The sequence below is a fragment of the Megalops cyprinoides genome, chromosome 4 (assembly GCF_013368585.1).
Source record: "Megalops cyprinoides isolate fMegCyp1 chromosome 4, fMegCyp1.pri, whole genome shotgun sequence".
Lineage (NCBI taxonomy): Eukaryota > Metazoa > Chordata > Actinopteri > Elopiformes > Megalopidae > Megalops > Megalops cyprinoides.
Window position 1 is genome coordinate 22,942,093 of NC_050586.1, and position 18,931 is coordinate 22,961,023.

General features: G+C 43.9%; 1 protein-coding gene across 1 annotated transcript in view; it reads left to right on the forward strand.

The window, feature by feature from the left end:
- The window catches only part of si:dkey-215k6.1 (transmembrane protein 132C), a 165,473-nt gene that overhangs the window by 39,440 nt on the left and 107,102 nt on the right, over window positions 1-18,931 (forward strand). Inside the window, exon 2 of the mRNA XM_036527031.1 lies at window positions 13,013-13,901. Coding sequence (XP_036382924.1) covers window positions 13,013-13,901 — 889 coding nt within the window. The remainder of the gene's footprint in view (window positions 1-13,012; window positions 13,902-18,931) is intronic.

Genomic DNA, 18,931 nt, shown 5'->3' on the forward strand with positions numbered 1-18,931 from the left:
GCCTACATTTAAAAGGCACAATTTCATTTGTCCATGGCCCCTCCTTAATTTCTCAGTAAAAATAATTTGTATAACAAATTTCTAACAACGGGAAGAGGCCACCGATAACACGGTGCTGTATATTGATCAGTAGTGTGTTTCGCTGCGGCAAAGGCAAGCTTGAGCATTTTAAGAATAAGATTCATAACAGCCAATCATGTGGAGCAAATCTTGTATCTAGAGAGCACTAGAGGATTCTGAATTCCATTCTACCCAAGGACAGTGAGTGGGGTAATTCTCTGGTTGCGAGTATTCCGAAAGGCCCAGCATTGCGGGAGAAACGCTGGCGGCCATGGATGCGCCATCTGTCCTCCTTCATTGACGTATCATATGTCGGTGTCGGTGTGAATTAATTTGCGGGGCAGTGCACGGGGGCTGTCGGCCTGGTGATGTTGCCGCTTCCCACGTGATCCACGAGAGAGTCGGGAGGGAGTTTATCCTTTGACCCAGATGTGGCGGTCCCTCCGTGCACCTCTGCATGCTGGTTGTGGCGTGCGCTTGCTACTGAGAACCACTGGGCGAAACCCGCGCTCTCACTTGCTACCCCGTTGCTATATGAAAACGAGGACGAGGTGGAAATGTGGCCAGCATTAAACATTCAGGTGAAACGCATACCTTGTTTAGTTAAGAGCAAGTAATGAAGTGACGCAGCTTAAAAAGAGGTACTTCTTAATTGTTAATTCACGATTATCTTGATTGATTCAGTAACTTACCTGTGCAGCTGGTGCAGTTTAATAGAATCATGCAGTTTATACTTGGAATTAAATCATTTTGAGAATCTAAAATATAAGATAGTTTTGAATTGTTTAACACTTTTTTGGTCACTGCATAATTCCATATGTGTCATTTTATAGTTTTGATGTCTTAACTTGTATTCTAAAATGTTGAAAATAATAAAAACAAAGAAAAACCCTTCTATGAATAGTAGTGTCCAAACGTTTGACTGGTACTGTATGTATATGACCACAGTTAAACCTAACTTACACCTGATTGTGGTTACATATAATATTTTCAAGCCTTTACATATTGTCTAGCTATATTTAACTATATTTAGTCTTTGTCTTTAAAGTGTTTCCATCACATACCTGGCTTTCATTTTATTCTGTGTATTGTGGGGAGTCAAGAGCGGGAGGGCAGAGAGAAACCAATGTTTGAACAGATGTATGTCTGTGAACGTACGCATGTGTGTGTTTCTGTCTGCGCATGCATATTTGTGCTCACGTGTGCATGCATGTGTGCATATCTGTGTGTGTTTCTGGTGTGTGTGTGCATGCACGTATGTGTATGTGGCATTGTGTTTGTTTGTGTGCGTATGTGCGCTTGTAAGGAGTCTGCACTGGAACTCTGGCATGGCCATGGAGATGGGCAGTGCTTATTGCTGGAGGGGCGCCTCTGGAAGCCCTGGGGTGCGATGAGCGCAGACGCTCTGCTTAATATGTCAGGCAGTGGACTGAGCCAGCCAAATCTGCCAAGGCCTCTGGGATTACAGCACTCTGCAGCACAGGAAAAAGTCACTGGCATAAAGTGGACAACATAGGGAGCTCTGATCAGTTATCTCCCTCTCCCTTTCTGCCTATTTTTCCCTGTCTCTGTGTCTCTCTCTTCCTTTCCGTCTGTCTTTCTGTCTCTTTCTCCTTCTGTCTTTGTCTTTCTTTCTATCTGTCTCTGTCTTTCATTCACTCTCTGTCTGTTTCTCTCTTTCTGTCTCTCTTGCTCTCTCCTGCTTTGCTCAGCGGACACAGAAAGGAGTTTAGGTAGTTAACAGCGTAGAGGGGGTAGAGGTGTGAAGGAGGTCGGTGGGTCGGGGGGAGGGTGGTATGTGTGTGTCTGATAATTGCGGATTTGTTCAGACAAAGTTAATTAGATTCTCCTCCTTTTAGTCTCCGGCGATCGGTGCTTATCAAAACTACTTAAAGAGGGGAAAATAACAGCACCGCCAATATTGAAATGAACATAATAATCTCAGCCCCATGGGAGCCCAGATTAGATTAATCTGATTTGTGGTTTGGGATTTGGAGGAAAAAAAATCTTGCATCTTTCATCATGCAGGTTAAAGGAAAACACACAGTGGTTTCTGTGTTCTCCTTAACAAGTGGCAAGCAGTTGTTTGCTGATGAGAAAAGCAAGGGCTTGTGCTAACATCCATGATCACGCTTCACAAGCCCTACAAGCCACAACATCAGAATGAAACAAAATTTCACACACTGCTGAAGAAACGGGCAATAAACCAAAGGGCATGTTTCGAATTGCTTTTTAAAAGACTGTTAAAACAATTCTCCATCTCCATAATTGCATTAAGAGTCTCCAGAGGGAGTCGTCAGCATTTAGGATGTAATCGACCTTGTCTCTGTCAGACTAGCTTTGCCTAAAGCCATTGGCCTCCCCCTACTCTTGTGACTTGACAGACAGTGAGTCGCTGGACACTAACCAGCAGTGGCTCTACTCTGGCACCGAAAACTCCCTCAAAGCCTCAAGGTTGGTTTTCTTGTGTATGTTCTACAGCACATTCCACGTAACTTCGATATGCTAGATAAAAGGGACATACTTAAACACACAGCACAAAAAAGAGAAGGGGCACATGGTTTCCTGTCACTAGCTGCGCTACACTCAATCCACGTTTCAGCACAATGTCTTTCATTTGTGCTGAAGGGCAGCCCAAATTAACACCTTCCCAACCCCTGGCTATCCTTGTGCTGTAAGACTCATCAATCAGAGCTCTTCTATCTGAATGGCAGACTCGTTTCATTTGGTGTGAAGCATCATGATCGTCAGGGAAGCTATATAGCAATGGGCTTACCTCTTATTCATGACACTTCCCACATGTAATATGCATTACAGAGGGGATTGCTGCCTTACATAGCGCTTACACATTACGATCTGTGTGTGTCTGCTGCACTATTTTGCCATTAAGCTAATGGTGCTTTCAGAAACAATAGGTATTTTCCATTCATTATGAGTCCAAAGCTAATGTAGTCCGATTAACTTTCATAGGAATGGTCTTTCTTCTTGCAGCCTGAGCCAGATCCAGAGTGCTGTTCCATTTATTTTCCCCACTTATCTGCTAGAATGTGAAAGATGATGCAGGTGCAGAAATGCCCATAAATCAAATCACACTAGAGCTTAAGGTGCTTGATTTCATAGTCAAAGGCTTAATCCTGTTCTTACATTTTGGGATTAGTCAATGTGATCAGCAGATGCGTTTCTTATTTTATCTGACCCATGGGCAAAGTGCACGGTGGCCACAGAGGTGGAAAGATCGGGCCGAGAGGATCGTTTCTGGAACCGGGGGAACTCTACAGCCCTGGTCTGGATTGGTTCTTAATTACATTTAATAACCTTCTCGACTACAGAGTTCCCCACAGCACTCAAATCCGTGGAGGTTCTCAGTACATTTATGCTCTTGCAGAAGGTCGTGCACTCCTTTTACACAACTGTACAGCTTTGAAGCCTTTCAGATTGAGTTTGTGGCTCAAGGCTAGTGTCCCACCAGAGATTCAGAGATTCAGAAATCTATTGGCCACCAGTCTAGTTCCCTAACCAGTTCTACACCATGCTGGCCAATGAAAGCAATGCCTTTTCCACTGTCGTTTCAGAACCTGGCCTAGGTATGAGTCCTTTGTATGTTCCACTGTGTTTTTTGTTGATGGAGAAACTACGATGAAACAGAACTGGGGTTGACAGTCTACACAATGATGCTGCACCACTAGCTGTCAGGTTAAAGGATATGTTTCAGACTAGTCAATATTTCTTTAGCTATTGAATCTCACTTTTGTTTGTCCTTGTGAAACATTCATTCTTTATCCCTTTGGTCAATGTATGATAGCTATATCTCTGGATAACTACACTAACTCTGCAGTTATAATGGAAAGCACAGATTTTTAGTGTACATAAGTGGTATATATAAAGGAAGCTTTTACTTTCATTTAAATTTCATTTGCTGGCTAACACATCATTCGGTAAATGTCTCTCCTATTAAAATTGATTTGACTACATATATTACAGCACAGGTAGCACAGTTAAAAATCTCAAAGGCCTTAGTGGACCTGACTAGGCTCTGACAACATGCTTTGCATTTTCCTAGCCAAAGCTGTGTGTCCTACCTACCCCTTCCCCTTTTCCAGTAGGGAAATCGGTGCACTGTTCTTGAGAGGAAAGCACTTTTTTTCTCCTCTCCTGGCTCTTTGCGACTTTGTAGGGTGAGAGCTCCCGGGTGGAATTGTCCACTATCAGTGGGATCGCATCCATTTTAAATTGCTTTTTCACACTTGCCTGGCCACAGAGTGGTTAAGCCCTGCCTGTCCTCACCCAGGACCTCCTGAGGGTGCCGATCATTAGGCTGTGTGACCGCAACATCCCTGTGGGCAGCCTGGAGGTAGGGCCAGCCTAATGCACCCAGACCTCCAAAACCCTCCTGGGCCACAATCAAACATACATGCACAAGGTTACCAGGAGACCCATTGCAGGAAGCTCACGGGGCATAGAGGAGGAGATGACTCCCTAAATCAGAAGAATTGTCATTTTCAGAAATCTGACAAGGGCATAAATCAATACTCAAAAGAAGGTGTAGATAAGAATTGTGGTGCCTTTAAAATGCAACGTATGATAAATTTATGCTTCATAAATGGAACATAATCTGTCTTGCAATTTGGGGGTGGGGTTGGGGGGAGCATTGATGGTGGTAGTAATTACAGACATTTTTCATGAAGGTCTAAGTAATAGAATTAATAGATTGTTCTCTTTTCACCTACAGTGGGTGTTAGGTGTTTTTCTCTTTTAATTACTTTGAATGGACACTCACTTAGTAACTTGAAAGAGGTTCTGTATTGAGATGTGAGATCTTTGTTAAAAATGTGTCCATGTCTGTGAGAATGTAATATATTTCAGAAGGCTTTATAATATAGAAACATAATTATAAGGAAAATACTCTTAACTGCAGGACAATATTTGCAACATACACAAATAAATATAAAATTACATTTATGAAAACTACAACTGATATATATTTTCCATCATATGCAATGCAAGTTACATATGCTGGATTGTGTATTTTTACATACATGTCTTTTTTAGGGGTAAGTGAGTGATCTCAAATCGTTCAGTCACTTGCCTACCATGTGCCTGCAAAAGCAGGACAGAAATGAAACACAATTTGGTGCATGATATGAGGCTTGAAGTGAAGAAGAAATATAGTCCAGTAGTTATGCTGTGCCTGATGGCATACTTGAATGCACCATAATTTGTAATGTATCATTTACCTAGTTCTTTTCTGTGATTTTTTTCTTCTAATTCGTGCATGGTGTACAGTGTGGAGATATCTAAAACGGATAAACAGCCGAGGAGACGGGGGGGAAGCAGGACAAGACGAGTGTGACTCAAGCCTTGGAATGCGTCTGGGAGCCTTGGCAGGGCTTACTGTTGCGCTTGTAAATCCTCGCCGAGGCCCTGATGGATTGCCTTGAGTGTGTTTGCGCAGCAGTTTTTAATCGATGCTTAAAATGTTAAATTAGGCCGAAATCAATTTGCATTACCAGCTAATCAAAGCGCCGTATTTTCAGGTTATCAAATGTTTTTATTCCCTCTCTTTTTTCCTCCTCCCCTCCTCCTCCTGCTCCTCCTCCTCTTCGCTGAATGTGCGAATGGTAGCAAGGGTTTAAAAAGCGCAGATGGGCTCTGTCAACATTGCCTACATCTGGTCCTGCCTTCCCGACGGGAATTCTGCCCCGTCTCTTGCCCATTGCCAGGAAGCCGATGCCAGGTTCAGGACAGCCCGGTGCTTGCCAAGGTTGCTTCTTTGTCCCCTGAACAGTAACAAAATGTGGCGGACACACATGTGCGGTAATGGTGAAGTGAATTTTGTTGCCCCATGGCCAACCCTTATGTAAAACGGACTGGAGAGTGCCGGGAGAACTGAGGGCTCTTATCACGCCATGGTTTAGGCTGACGTTCAAAGACCTCTTCTGTTCTGTGTACCGTCTCAATGTACACAGTGTACACTACAGACCTTTTATACCAGAACCCTGTCTCTAGCCTAGTTTATAGCATTGCAAGAGCTTACTTTGTATACTTGTGGTGTGCTTGAGTAAAGAAAAGTGATTTTGTCGTAGGAGTTTCACATTCTTCGCTTCATCACAGGACCATCTGTTGTGCTTGTTCAATAGGACATTTTCCCTTGCAGCTCATCCTTTTCATGAATTCTTCTCGTGCATCCTGTTTTCAGCTATTTCTCAGCCGCTGTTTGCTTTTTTCTTCCTTTGCATGTACTGTGTGCGACTTCAGAGAGTTCAGTTGGATTCTGAAGTTCTGAAGTTTAAACGTTATTCATTTCATTACCTTTCTTCCTTCACATCCTGCCTTTAATCTTGGTCCGCGACAACTGCCCACGCTGGGCTGTCACCACCTGCCAGGGGTTACCAGGAGACGGTGCAGATTCCCAACAAGAGCCTGAAGAAGGTGCCAATTAAACAGGCCTGCGCTCCCACCTTTTCTCAGCGCTCTGAACCAGAGCAGTAATGAGATGGTGAGCTGAGGGGGAGCGCTGGATTCTTGTGTCAGAGGCGCAGGATTGGGAGCAGGCTGAGAGGGGCACATCCTGTAGACCCATGTTCTTGTTTGGGGGGAATTGATTTATGGGAGAACGAAAGCTTTCCTCTCCTCTGTGCCAACCACAGCACGAAATGTGTGTAGCCCCTGTGAAGCGTGAGCTCTGTGTCCTTTTGTTTTATGGCAAAGGCTCTGAGGTACAAATGAGCGCCCGTGAAATGCTAGCACTCGACACTGCCCTGGGTAAGGCCACCTCACTAAATGGGACTGGCTGCCGTTCAGATCACTATGGATACTACTTCATGAGTTTGTCCTCTCCTCACAGTTTGCTCACACAGTATTTAAGTTCTTTTAATTTCCTTTAATCTTTCAAGATGTACCGGTAGTGCTGTATGTGCATGCTGTTGCTGGTGGTCGGCCCAGCCACTCTTGTTAAAGTGGCAGACTGACTATTAAAGGCCTACTCTCCAGCTGCTAACGCGGTGTGGTCTTGTGACAGTCCTGATTCTTGTCATGTACAGCCACAAACAGCAATGGCTACCGGCTTCATGTGGCTCATCTTTGCTACTAATGACTGGAAAGAAGAGATCCCCTAACCTGTGGTCACTGGAATGCCCTCACTGCTGCTTTGACGGATATGAACCACACCAAGGGATGGTTATGGTCTGCAGGGGTGGATGAATGACATTGATAATGGCAGCAGGTTTTGCACCTGAGGCGGATGTAATAAACCTCACCGCTCACTGTGCTGACCAGTGGGGAATAGGGATGGGGAAGGTTGTTTGTGCTGGGATACAGGATATATCTGTCAAATGCACAACTGTGAGCAGCGAGGCAGAGGTAAAAACTATGAAGAGGAGCCCCACAATCTGTCAGGAAGATGAAGAAGATGATGAAGAAGAAGAAGAAGATGCAAAAGAAGAAGGATGATGATGATGATGTTTGAGTGAAGGTGGGTTTGACAGCTAGCTGTTGCTCTAGGTTCTAGGGTGGTGGGGAGGATATAGTGAAAGGTAAGGGAGGCCTGAGCTCCTTAAACCTGTTCCATCCTGGTATTTTATCCTTCTTAACTGCTTCCCCCTCCCTGGCTTGAGAACAAAACATCTTAGTAAAACTAATGTAACCTCTGTTTGGTTCCGAGAGCTCTGAAAAAAACCCCACTGGGTATTGGCTATCCACACCCATTGAGGCCCAACTTCTCTTTTGCTTTGGTAGACCTTCCTAAAGGGACTGATGCAAAAGCCCTCAAAAGCCCTCCATTGGCAGTATGGTGACCTTTCTGCAGTGTTTTAGAGATGCTGTGTGAATGCCATGTGCCAGCAAGGCTGTGCAGATCACTCCGCCCCTTTTTGTTTTTTTTCCCTTGATCAACGGAAGCGAGAATTGCCACTGCAGCGCTGATGTTCCACCGCGTGAGGAAGCAGCAATTTGATAGCTGTCTGCTCTCGGTAAAGTGGACTAATAGAGGCGAAGAGGAGAGGCGTGGGGCGGCAGAAGGCAGCAGAGACACGGGGGCACTGATGTGGCTGAGTGTAATGTTGACAGATTACCGCAGGACCAGGGGCGGCCCACCCATTAGCGGGGAGGTCAAAGTTCACCCCAGCCGTACATGCACAGGAAATGGGTCCATTCCTCACGGATGGAGTGTTATTAATCTGATTTGCAGAGCTTCAGTTTGGGCCTGTAGACACGTTGCATCCCTACAGGACCCTCCCTTGGCCTACACTGCAACAGCAGTGGGGCTCGAGCTCGTGAAGAATGTCCCTTTTGACATTTTGTCATGTTGGAGGCGCGCTGCTTTTTTGACAGAGTGCCGGGCGAGAGCACCGGGGGCGGTGTTATACTGACGCAGTCGCGTGAAACTATTGCGTCAGGCAGCCCAGTACATTGCTAAAGCATAGTGTGCTGCTAATCATTTCCCTGGGTCCCTGTGAGAACAGCTGCTGGAGCGTGTAATGTAAAGTATAGAACAAACACAGCTGACAATGAGGCCTTATGTGTGAATGGAGGTGTGAAGCGTGCTAAAGCTTGGAGAGGTGGACGCCAGAAATAATTCTGCAGGCCAGACTGTGTGCTGGGCGCATTCTAAGACTAAAAGCCTTAACCTCTCCAGGAATGGAGTTATACACAATGGAAGTAAAACCAGGCCATGCGAGTACAATTGCTTTAAACTGTGAGCTTTTTTGAGTCACATTTCTAAAGGCACTCAGTAAATGTGTTGTTAAATCGGCAAAGAACGCATGCGGCATGATTGTATTTTCTCCAGAAGTGATCGGTTGCTGCTGACTTGCTATCTGGCTTCACAAGGCACAGAAGGAATTATTCTGGTGAATTCAACCCATTCAGTTTAGCAAGTTTGTGGCAGGATGCGTTAACTTGACTGGGGTTGATATTGACATTGTTCTTTTCATGCTTTGGAGTAAACACTGCAGGCTTTCTGGGACTGGTAGTAGTGGGGAACTTGGCAATGGGCCTTCACTCACAAGCTAAACTATAAATCGTTCCATAAACAGGCATGTCATTCCTATCTGCTGTCCTGTCAATAATTTTGAGTCTTTGAAAGCAGAGAGCAAATTGGTATGTGTGCTGTTCATCTGTTAATTTATGAGTTGGTACCACTGTGTTTTAAGTGAATCTAAAAGAATAAACAACCAATAAATGCTTTGCAATGTTTAATAAGACAAAGTTTCCACTGCAGTCCCACAATTAACCATTTGCAATCTGAGAAACTCCCAGAGCGCCTTAGGTGAGACAAATACAATCAAAAGACTCTGGCATATTTTGTATTACATCCATAAATAAGTGCATGAAGGATGCCAAAATCTGCTCTCATGTCCAGAGGCAGGTGTATGTACTAGCTTGAAATATATACTTCAGGAAGTCAATAAGTATTTGGAAATAAACCCTAAGGAAACCATTCATTGGAGGTACCAGGCAAAGGCCAAATAAATGATCCTTACATGGTAGATTTATAAACCCTGGGTACCTCCAAACAAACATTTAATTGAGTTTTATTTTTCTCACAGAAAAGGCCCATGGGCTTTCTAAGATGGAGCTGTAGATGTTGTTGCAAAATGCGATCACACCGATTACTGAAGCTTTCCCAAGTCTACTTTCAACATATTTACATCTCTGCAGGAAATTTCAAGAAATAACTGAATGGCAACCTCCAGCAAATGACTTTGGAATAGTGCCCCCCCCCCCCCCCCCCCACCACCACCTTAATATAAAAAAGAAAAGCTGCAGCATTTGGACAGGGAATCATGGGAAAGTAGAAGGGAAACTTGGGCCGAATGTGAAGCAGCAAATCACGTCCACACATTTTGCCACAGAATGATGTGGCGGTCTGCAGCCCTGAATGTTCAATAAAGCATTCGCTTTTGTCACAGATTGATGTCCCTACCCGCTGCTTTACCATTCACTGCCATCGCTGTTTATTTTATTGTACATAACCTCGATATCGCTGCTCCCCAGGGGTAGCTGATTGCCTCACTTTCCCGAAGCCCAATACATTGTGTTTCTTTTTCATTCTTTTTTTTTTAAGCAGGATTGGTTGTCATTACATGGGCACTCGATAAAAGCTTTCTGTGCGTGGCCGTCCTATTCGGCATGCTGGCCTCTGTGTGCAGTGTGGCACGTCATATTTTCTCCAGGCTTCTGTCCCAATCTGAGGCGGGGCGCAAGTGCTTCAGATGCGGCCCCTCACGGGGCGCCGTGCACCTTGCTCTTTCTCAGAAGCTCGCGGACGTCTTTTTCGTTGTTCATTTTCAGGAAACGCTGATGGTGTGTCAGGTACCTCCAAAGAGGATTAGGATGCACCTCAAAACATGTGAGGAGAGTACTGTTCCAAATCGTCATTATATTTTCACACTTTCCATCATCCAACTGTCTGCTACAGTGTTGGAGCCGAGGGGATTCTCAGAGCTAAAATGACACAAATAAATTAGCCCTTTGTTCCCATTATTCTTGCTCAAGCTGTGTGTATGTATTTGCAGTTTTTTTTGTGCGAACGCACAAATGTGTGTATCCCTGCTGGGAGGAGAATGCGGATGATGTTGTGAGTTTAGTGTCTTAATGTGCTTAAAGTCCAGAAGAAAGCATGCTGTACTAAACAAAATGTGACATATTAAAACCATTTTTTGAAATGCTAAAAGACCCTTGTAAAATCCTTGTTAGTTCTCCCAGAAATGTTTTTTATATTAATATTGTTAAACCATATTGTTTTGAAATGTTTGAAGGGAAATGTAAAGTACAATATATTACTGACCAACATGAAAGGAGGTCCTATAAACTAAAGGCAGAGGAGATGCAATAATTAAGGTCAGGTGTGCCCTTGTTCATTAATATATGAACAGCATGTGTTGCCTGTGTACATAATTGTATTTGCAACAGAAAGGAATTCATACTTTCACAAAATTACAGTGTGGAGGTATTATATTAAGGGTGAAAGTATGGTTTTGAATTCATAAGGCACAAAATGCTTAATTGTATTTTAAATGGTGACCATTAAAGTGGCATTGTTTTCTACTCATGTTGAATTGGACCTTGATATATTGTGATATATTGTGAACGCTTTCCATTTTTGAAATTGAGAGATGTTTTCCTATTGATTTTCAGCAGAACATTGAAATCAACCCTTTTCCTAGAAGAGATAAATTGCTCCTTTCATTTCACATACATCTTGATTAGTGCCACACAGTTGCTTTAAAAATTATTTGATTACCCACTGTTGAGTTATTCAAAAAGCTCTTAAGTTTAGCAACTTGACCTTTTTCCTACTGCAAGTCAAAATCAAATGCCACCAAAATTACAGAAGTCACAACTATTAATGAGGATTTTCCAGTTTAGCAAACTTTAAATATTATCAGACACTTTCATATAACGTTACAGCTATTGAACTTTTCCCATTCTACACATAAATAGGAAGCCTGAAATTAACACTTAACACACCCTTAAAAGAATATATAGAAAGATACCCAATTTAATTGAAAATTAAAATGTGACTATTGTGATAACTGCTTTTATTCAGTGGCAGTGATGGACAGCATAGGCTCCCACTGCAAGCATTTAACCATTGCAGCAATGTTGCAGCTGTTTCAGCTTCCTGTAGCGGTCATCAGCCAATTAAATGTTCCTCTTTATTGCCAAATAATTCCACACCTTTTTTAAGCTTTTACCTCTTTTTGCACCCTGTGTGTTGGTATTGCCAATTACATATTAGGATTGTTTCACCGCAACAAAGTAAGCACCAGGGATTTCGAATGCAATCCTCTGAAATGCCTGCAGTGGCTGTTTTTCACGCTGTGAGTCCCATTGTGCACCACAGTGAAGCTAATGCTGATCAGAGAATAGGTGTGTCTCCATTGACATTATTTGAGTGGCTCATAGAAGGCTGAGGATTCACAGGGTGCTTGAGAGTGACAAGACTACCAACGCCTGCTAATGGCAGACAAAGGCAATTGTTCTGTCACTGTGTGGCTCTGTTATAGTTGGCTAATGACACAGTTATAATTGAATCGAGTGCTGATCAAGGATAGGCTCATCCTGTACAAGTGCCTTAGTATACCAAGCCATTTGGGAGCCTCAACACTTTTTTAAAATAGGAGGTAGTTTACATTTTTTTTCCATGATATATGCATGTTTAATTACAGAAGATACCTACTGTCACAATGCATGTTCCAGTAACTTTAAATCCAGTTTGGGATTTCTGTAGATCACTGAAACTGGTATGATAGTACAAACCACACTGTGTATTGCTGTGTGTGCGTGCAAGTATGGGTATGTGTTTGTGTGTGCATGCCTGTGGCAATGCTGGGAGCTCTAGTAGTGTATATAGTTTTGTTTGCTTATGTGTGTCAGCTTTTCCATTTGAGTGTGTGTGCATGTGTGCATTTGCAACAATGCTGTGAGCACTACAATGACGGCACCGTATGTTTGAGTGTGTGCCTGTATGCATGCATGCGTGTGTGTGTGTGTGTGTGTGTGTGTGTGTGTGTGTGTGTGTGTGGAGAGTAATGGAGCACAGTGCGCTGGAAGGGGCTCATATGTGTGCACAGGACTTGCATGTTTTTAACTGCTTCAAGCCCCTCCCGCCGCCCCAGATGGATGCGCTCCTGTCATTGTGAATCATGCTTGGCGAGAGGGAATGTTTTTATTTTTAAATGCTTAGTTTGATTTTTCCATCAGTAACATCTGCTGCCCCTCCAGGCTGTCTAGGTTGGGATCCTCCCCCCGCCAGGGGGCTGGGCAGGTGGTGTTAGAAGTGGGATGTCCAAGCATGTTTTCCCTCAGGCACATCCCTCTTGGCCAAAATGAGTTCACCATGGGTTTTGCCTTCTGTCTGACTGTAACTCCTCTCCTACCTTCTGCCTGTTCTTGAAACCATGATTCTTATGGTGTTGCTTGTCTGTCTGTCTGTCTGTCTGTCCTGCAGCTGCTGAATGCCGGGGAGCTTCAGATGCCCAGCACAGGTTTTCTTCCTCCCTTCCTACCTACCTGCCGGTGTCCTACCAGGTCCAGAATGCTGATTCTGTCTTCTTCTTGAAGGAGGCAGGGCAAGAGGTGATGCGTAACGGCAGCCTGCAGACACGCAGTGAGCCCTTCTTCGTTCACATCGCCGAGGTCATCCCCTCCGTCAACTGTAGCTATGGAAACATCTCTGCCGAGGCCACCATGCCCTTGGAGCTTCTGCAGGCTTCCCCCCAGCTGCTGCCGTCGCCCACCCACATCACCTTCAACTGGAAGGTGCAGGCGCACATTGTCAACCCCAGGGTCAGTTCCAAGAGGCCCCGGGTTCAGGTACTGTTCTACCTGGCAGGGCGTCGGTGGGACGAGACGACCCCGCTGCCGGAGCAGCTACCATGCGTGCGTGCCATGGGTTACCGGGACATGGGCGAGGCGGTAGCGGGCTGCCAGTTGGAGGGGACCCTGGGGATCTGTGTGGCGGAGCTGGAACTGCCCTCCAGCTGGTTCACACCACCGACAGGGCGGAAGAAGCCCCCTGAAGGGGACAGCAATATTATGGAGCTGTACTATGCCATCCAGCCACTGGAAAGCAGAAGAAGGGACTGTGGTACCATAGACCCCAAGAAAAGCAAAAATGCTGGTATAGTTCCTGGGCAGGGTGAGGCTACGCCATACACTCAGAGGATTGGCTCAGTGGAACTGCTCAGTGGCCAGGAGGAGGAGCCACGCAGGACCAGTCTCAGGTTGGATGACAACATTGAGATCCAGGTCCCACCCAGTCCGGTCAAACAGGGGCAGCTCATTGGCTTTCGGATCAGCATGACCACAGCTTCTATAGTTGAGCAGTTCACACTGAGGTAGGTCACAGATCCATTCAAAGGAGTTGCATGCCTTGGAGTTGCATTTCCTTTACAAGGATGTCTGGCTTGTTTTACGTTACATGTATGTAGCATTCTGTTGATAATTGCCAATATTATCTTCAGAATTATGGTCAGTAGCCAGTCGTTGTTTAAGATCCAAACTGCTAAAGTGTTACCACACTTGGCATTCAGTGGTTGCTAATGAGACCTCCAATACATGCTGCAGAATATTTGGGCTAACACAGTCAAGTGTTGTCAGCTGCCATTGGCACAATCAGCAAGATCCACTGGTGGCTATAAGTGTAAGGCTCTGTACCAGTTGAATCCAACTAGAACATACCAATGGGTTATATCAAAACCAAAAATTTGTCTTAGGAGAAAGTGTTATCCAATGAAACAAAAAAAATATTACAATGATCATTGATTAATCTGGGAATACTTTCTCCCCTTATTTCACTACACATTTCCCTAAGATCACCAGGTGGGTTTGATAGAACCTAGATGAAATGGGTATCCTTATGTTGCTGAGTCTGCTTCAGAGTTGTGGGAGTGGCAGGGGTGTCACTGGTGCCGCCTTGTTGTCTACTCGTAGCCACACGCTAGCATTCCACTGTTTCTGTCTCCATTTGTGGACAGGAAGGAGTAATGGGGGTCGCTCCCAGGCTCCACACATGAACACTGCATCATTGTCAGCGCCTTTGTGCCCCATGCTGAGCTCTCCACACAATTACACTGCAGCGGGGCTTGGGCACTGTGATTTCAGCACCATTCTCCATTAATCCCTTCAGACAAAGCGTTCCTTTTTCCCCTCGCCCTCGTTTTACTGGTTGTCAAACGTTCATTTGGACAAGCCATCAAGGGGTAATTAAAAGTAATAGGATATTCAAATGAGTCCATGTGAAGCTGGCAAAAAAGAGTATGTCTCCTCAGGTGATTGTACATATAGGTCTTCATGGGTTTCAATAATGAGACCCAAACTGACCCTGACTGTAGCCAAGGAAACTGAACAAGAACTAGGCCTCCCCCCCAGCCTGACATGAACCTGAAGAAGGATTGGCTATAGGTGCAGCATTATTTCACTCCAATAACTGTAAAGAATGTAAATGAATATGTCTACAGCTCTGAAGTTAATTTTTTTGTTAAGGGCAATGAACCCTTTTCTTTAAAAGGCAGTGCCTTGTTGTGCCTTGAGGATTTGTTGCCCTGGTCACTGTATCCAGGTTATGAAACTGCATCAACTGTATCTACAGTATCAAAACAGGAAATGACTGCTGCTTAAATGTACACTAGTAAAAAGCGAACAAATAGATGTAGCATAACACAGAAAATTGTGTTTAAGCCAACACATGTAAAAAGTAAACACATTAACCAATATAAACTGTCTGTAAAGTCTGAAAACCAGTTACAACAAATAAATAATACAGAACTGCAAACTATGAGAATTGCATAAGCTAATTGCAGAGGCTATCAACTACAGTCTTTTCAAATCCATTTAAACAATTTATAAAGGATTGAAGATGTAAACAATTGCAACTACTAAAAAACACTATTAGTGGTATTATGGGCGCATGAGTGGCAGTAGCCAGCTCTGTTTTGGAATTCAGCATTTTTCTTACTTGTCTCTTTACAGCACACATATACACCAAGGAGCAGAGCACCTGACCTTGTTGCAAAGGCTGTTATTGGAGGCGACCATCAAGTTGATGCACCCTCTGTTGTTTTGACAAAATGGCAATTTGCATTTTGCAGCACAGACCTTCCACCAGGCTCCATTTTCGATAAGCACAAATGACTCCCACACAGCAGACGTTGATTTCTGTGGCATTGTTTTCTTGAAATTTTCTTGCTGTTTCATTTTAACCGTCTCCACAATGGCATCCATCTTCACCATAGGCTGCTTTATTTCCTGTGAACTAGGGCACAGCAACCACATGACGTCAACCACATGACATGACATCAAAAGAAGCAGACCCCTCTCTGCACTCTTTAGTCTGTTAAGGTATTAATGATCTCTTGATAATGTATAATTGATAAACAGAGGTGGCTTATTTAGGATGTTTTAAGTAGAATTAATAATTAAATGCTGAATCTATACATTCTTTTTTGGAATGAATTTGGCTGTCCTCAGGATACAGGCTACTGTAGCTTGACAGCAGAACTATGTTCAAATACATGTTTATTGTCTTTGAAGAGAGTTACAGAAGAGGCATTATAATTTGGGGGGGGGGGTGGTGGTATGAATATGGCTTTGTCAGTTAGAATGGTAGTGCACAGCAGTACACTGTGTGAGTTATAATGTTAAAAACAGCGTTTGACATTGTGGGTGGGCACTGTATGTGCCTTGCTGAAAGCCTTCCTGTGTGTGGGAAGCATAGTGGTGAATTGAGCGGGTCGTCAATTGGCGATTCCGAACGTGGTGTGTGGCCTCAAACCTTGTATGTGCCTGAGGGCAAGAGTTTCAGCCACATGACTGACAGAGTTTTCCTTCAAGAAATTACAAAGGATGGTACATCCAAAATATGCAAAACTAGCATGTTTTTCTCTGGATCCTGGTCAAACACCCACCAGTTCTTAATATGCGTAGTGGATAAATAATTTTCCTCTCTGCCCTGAGGCAGCGGCATAAACCCTGCAATTGTGTAAAAGGCTGTGGATGATCTTTTTGTGTGACAGAGTTTGTGGGGCTAATAAGCTTTAGTGCATTTTATCCCTGTTGAGATGACATAATGTTCAACCTGCAATGTGATAGCTTACATCTTTTAATTTACGACCGCTGGCAGTGGGAACAAAGAGCCTGCATTGTCTAATTCACTGAATGTGAATCTGCTAATTTCAATGGGGATGGTGACTGTCACACGTGGAGTGAAAGATATTTTCTCATGCTGCTGTCATCCCATTTGGCCTTTTGGGCATCCTGTGTTCCCGTAGGAGCGCAGTCTTGTGTTCACATGCCAATGTTTGCATCTGTGTCCTCGCAGACAGCCTTGAGCATGACTCCCCACAGTGTATGTGGAACCTCATGTGCTGGAAGGCAAATGAAGCTGTGAAAAATATGAATGAAGGATGGTTTGATAAACTGTAAAGTAAAACGTATCCATGGACAGTTGCTCAGAAGAGCTCATATAAGGAGCATTTGCATAGAGACTTGTAGGGCTTGACATATGAAGTGGTGATGGGTTTTAAATTCCCAGTGGGCCCTCCCTTCTACCCTTGGGCAGTGTTCCTAACCTGAATTTGTTTTCAGCTGTATGGACTGACAGCCTATCCAGTAAATAGGCTGGATAATAATGGGTAAGGGTAATAAGAACAATAAATTAGCCTGGATAGAAGTGACTGTTAAAAAAATAAACACACAGTGACCTCCTGACTGCAGAATTTGCCATACACTTTTGATTGCCTCATGTGCCTTATAATGGGCACACATTCTGATATTTTTCCTTCTTTCACCTACCAATGTTAGAAGAAGGATGGGCCACAGAACAACACTTTAGGATGTAATTTGGAGGAAAAAAAGGGCAGGGAAGATAGACATTATCTTTATTTCCCTCTGTGAGGGCATCCCAGATAGTCAGACATATGTCATTGTTCATGGCCAGTGGTCCTACTCCAAAAAAGGGTCATCAGTATAGTTAACCGTGCATGGCTCATAACTACATCATGGGGATGTAATGATGAATTAGGTTTTTATCGATAATATCCTGATGGTAAAATGACTCATAATGTTGTGGTCTGTGAATAGTCCCTTCAAATTTTAAACCACCCATAAGCTGTTGACAGAGCAGTGGCTGTTGGAGAGCTGAACTCGGTGCATGAGTCATGTATGTCAAAGTTAGGTTAAAAACAGACATTAATATTTTTCACAACGGTGCAAAATTGTAGCTGTAGCTGGCAAGTGCATTTAGTGTTGTTGTTTTTGGTAATTCGATGTTAGCGTGTTATTTGGCTAAAACAGCCAACAGCAACGACATCGCAAATCATCACTAACACTTTACTCAGTGTAGGAGGGTGATGAGTGATAGTCCAAAAATGTAGGGAATGGTTGTGAATATGCAGGGCGCAGTGGCATTTTGGCACAGCAGTCATTCTTTCATTTTTGTTTACACTTCCTAAGAACTGGCAGAAAGCCTGGCACAGTGTCTGTCTATCAGAAATCGGGCCTGATGTCTAATTAATCCAATAGCCAGTAGATATGGTTAATGCATAAAAAACACACATAGCGGCAGTGTAGCATAGTGGTTAAGGAGCAGGACTCGTAACCGAAAGGCTGCTGGTTCGATCCCCGCTGGGACATTGCTGCTGTACCCTTGGGCAAGGTACTTAACCCACAATTGCCTCAGTAAATATCCATGTATAAATGGTATAAATGGATAACATTGTAAAATACTGTAACCTATGTAAGTTGCTTTGGATAAAAGCATCTGCCAAATGAATAAATATATCCTCATCAGAAAACCATGCATTTGCTGCTTTATAACATGCCTCAATGTTTCTCATGTTGCAACAGAAAAAATAAAATAGCCTCAGCAAATAAGCACACCTTTCCTCTTAGTTAAGGGCCAATAGTTTCACAACATCTTTTGCTGTACTGGGGGATTGGTGGTATTTAAAATACTAGCAAATTGGCATGTGTTAATCGATACGTGTGTATATGAAAAACCTAATAAAGTTTAACATGCAAAATTATGTGTGCAAATTAATTCCAATAGTGATCAAAAGCTGTGCCTCAGATGTGCTACCCACCTCTGTCTACATTGCTCACTTGCAGCCTGCTGGCCTTTTGAAATCCTGGAATTAAGTAGAAGATGAGTCTCGAAGTGGAGCGTGTGAATCCCTGGTGGTGGTTTCTCTCCCTGGAGAGGATCACGGCACCGTTGTTTGCTGTGCAAACTTGTGGATGGACCGCGGGCCCCGGCTGTTTTAAACGATCGCCAGCTCCTATCTGATCCTTGTAAGTCCCTATAATCCCTGTACACACAGTGCTGCGTATGCTGCCGGGGCTCCCTGGCTGCCCCCATCGATCCCCTGCT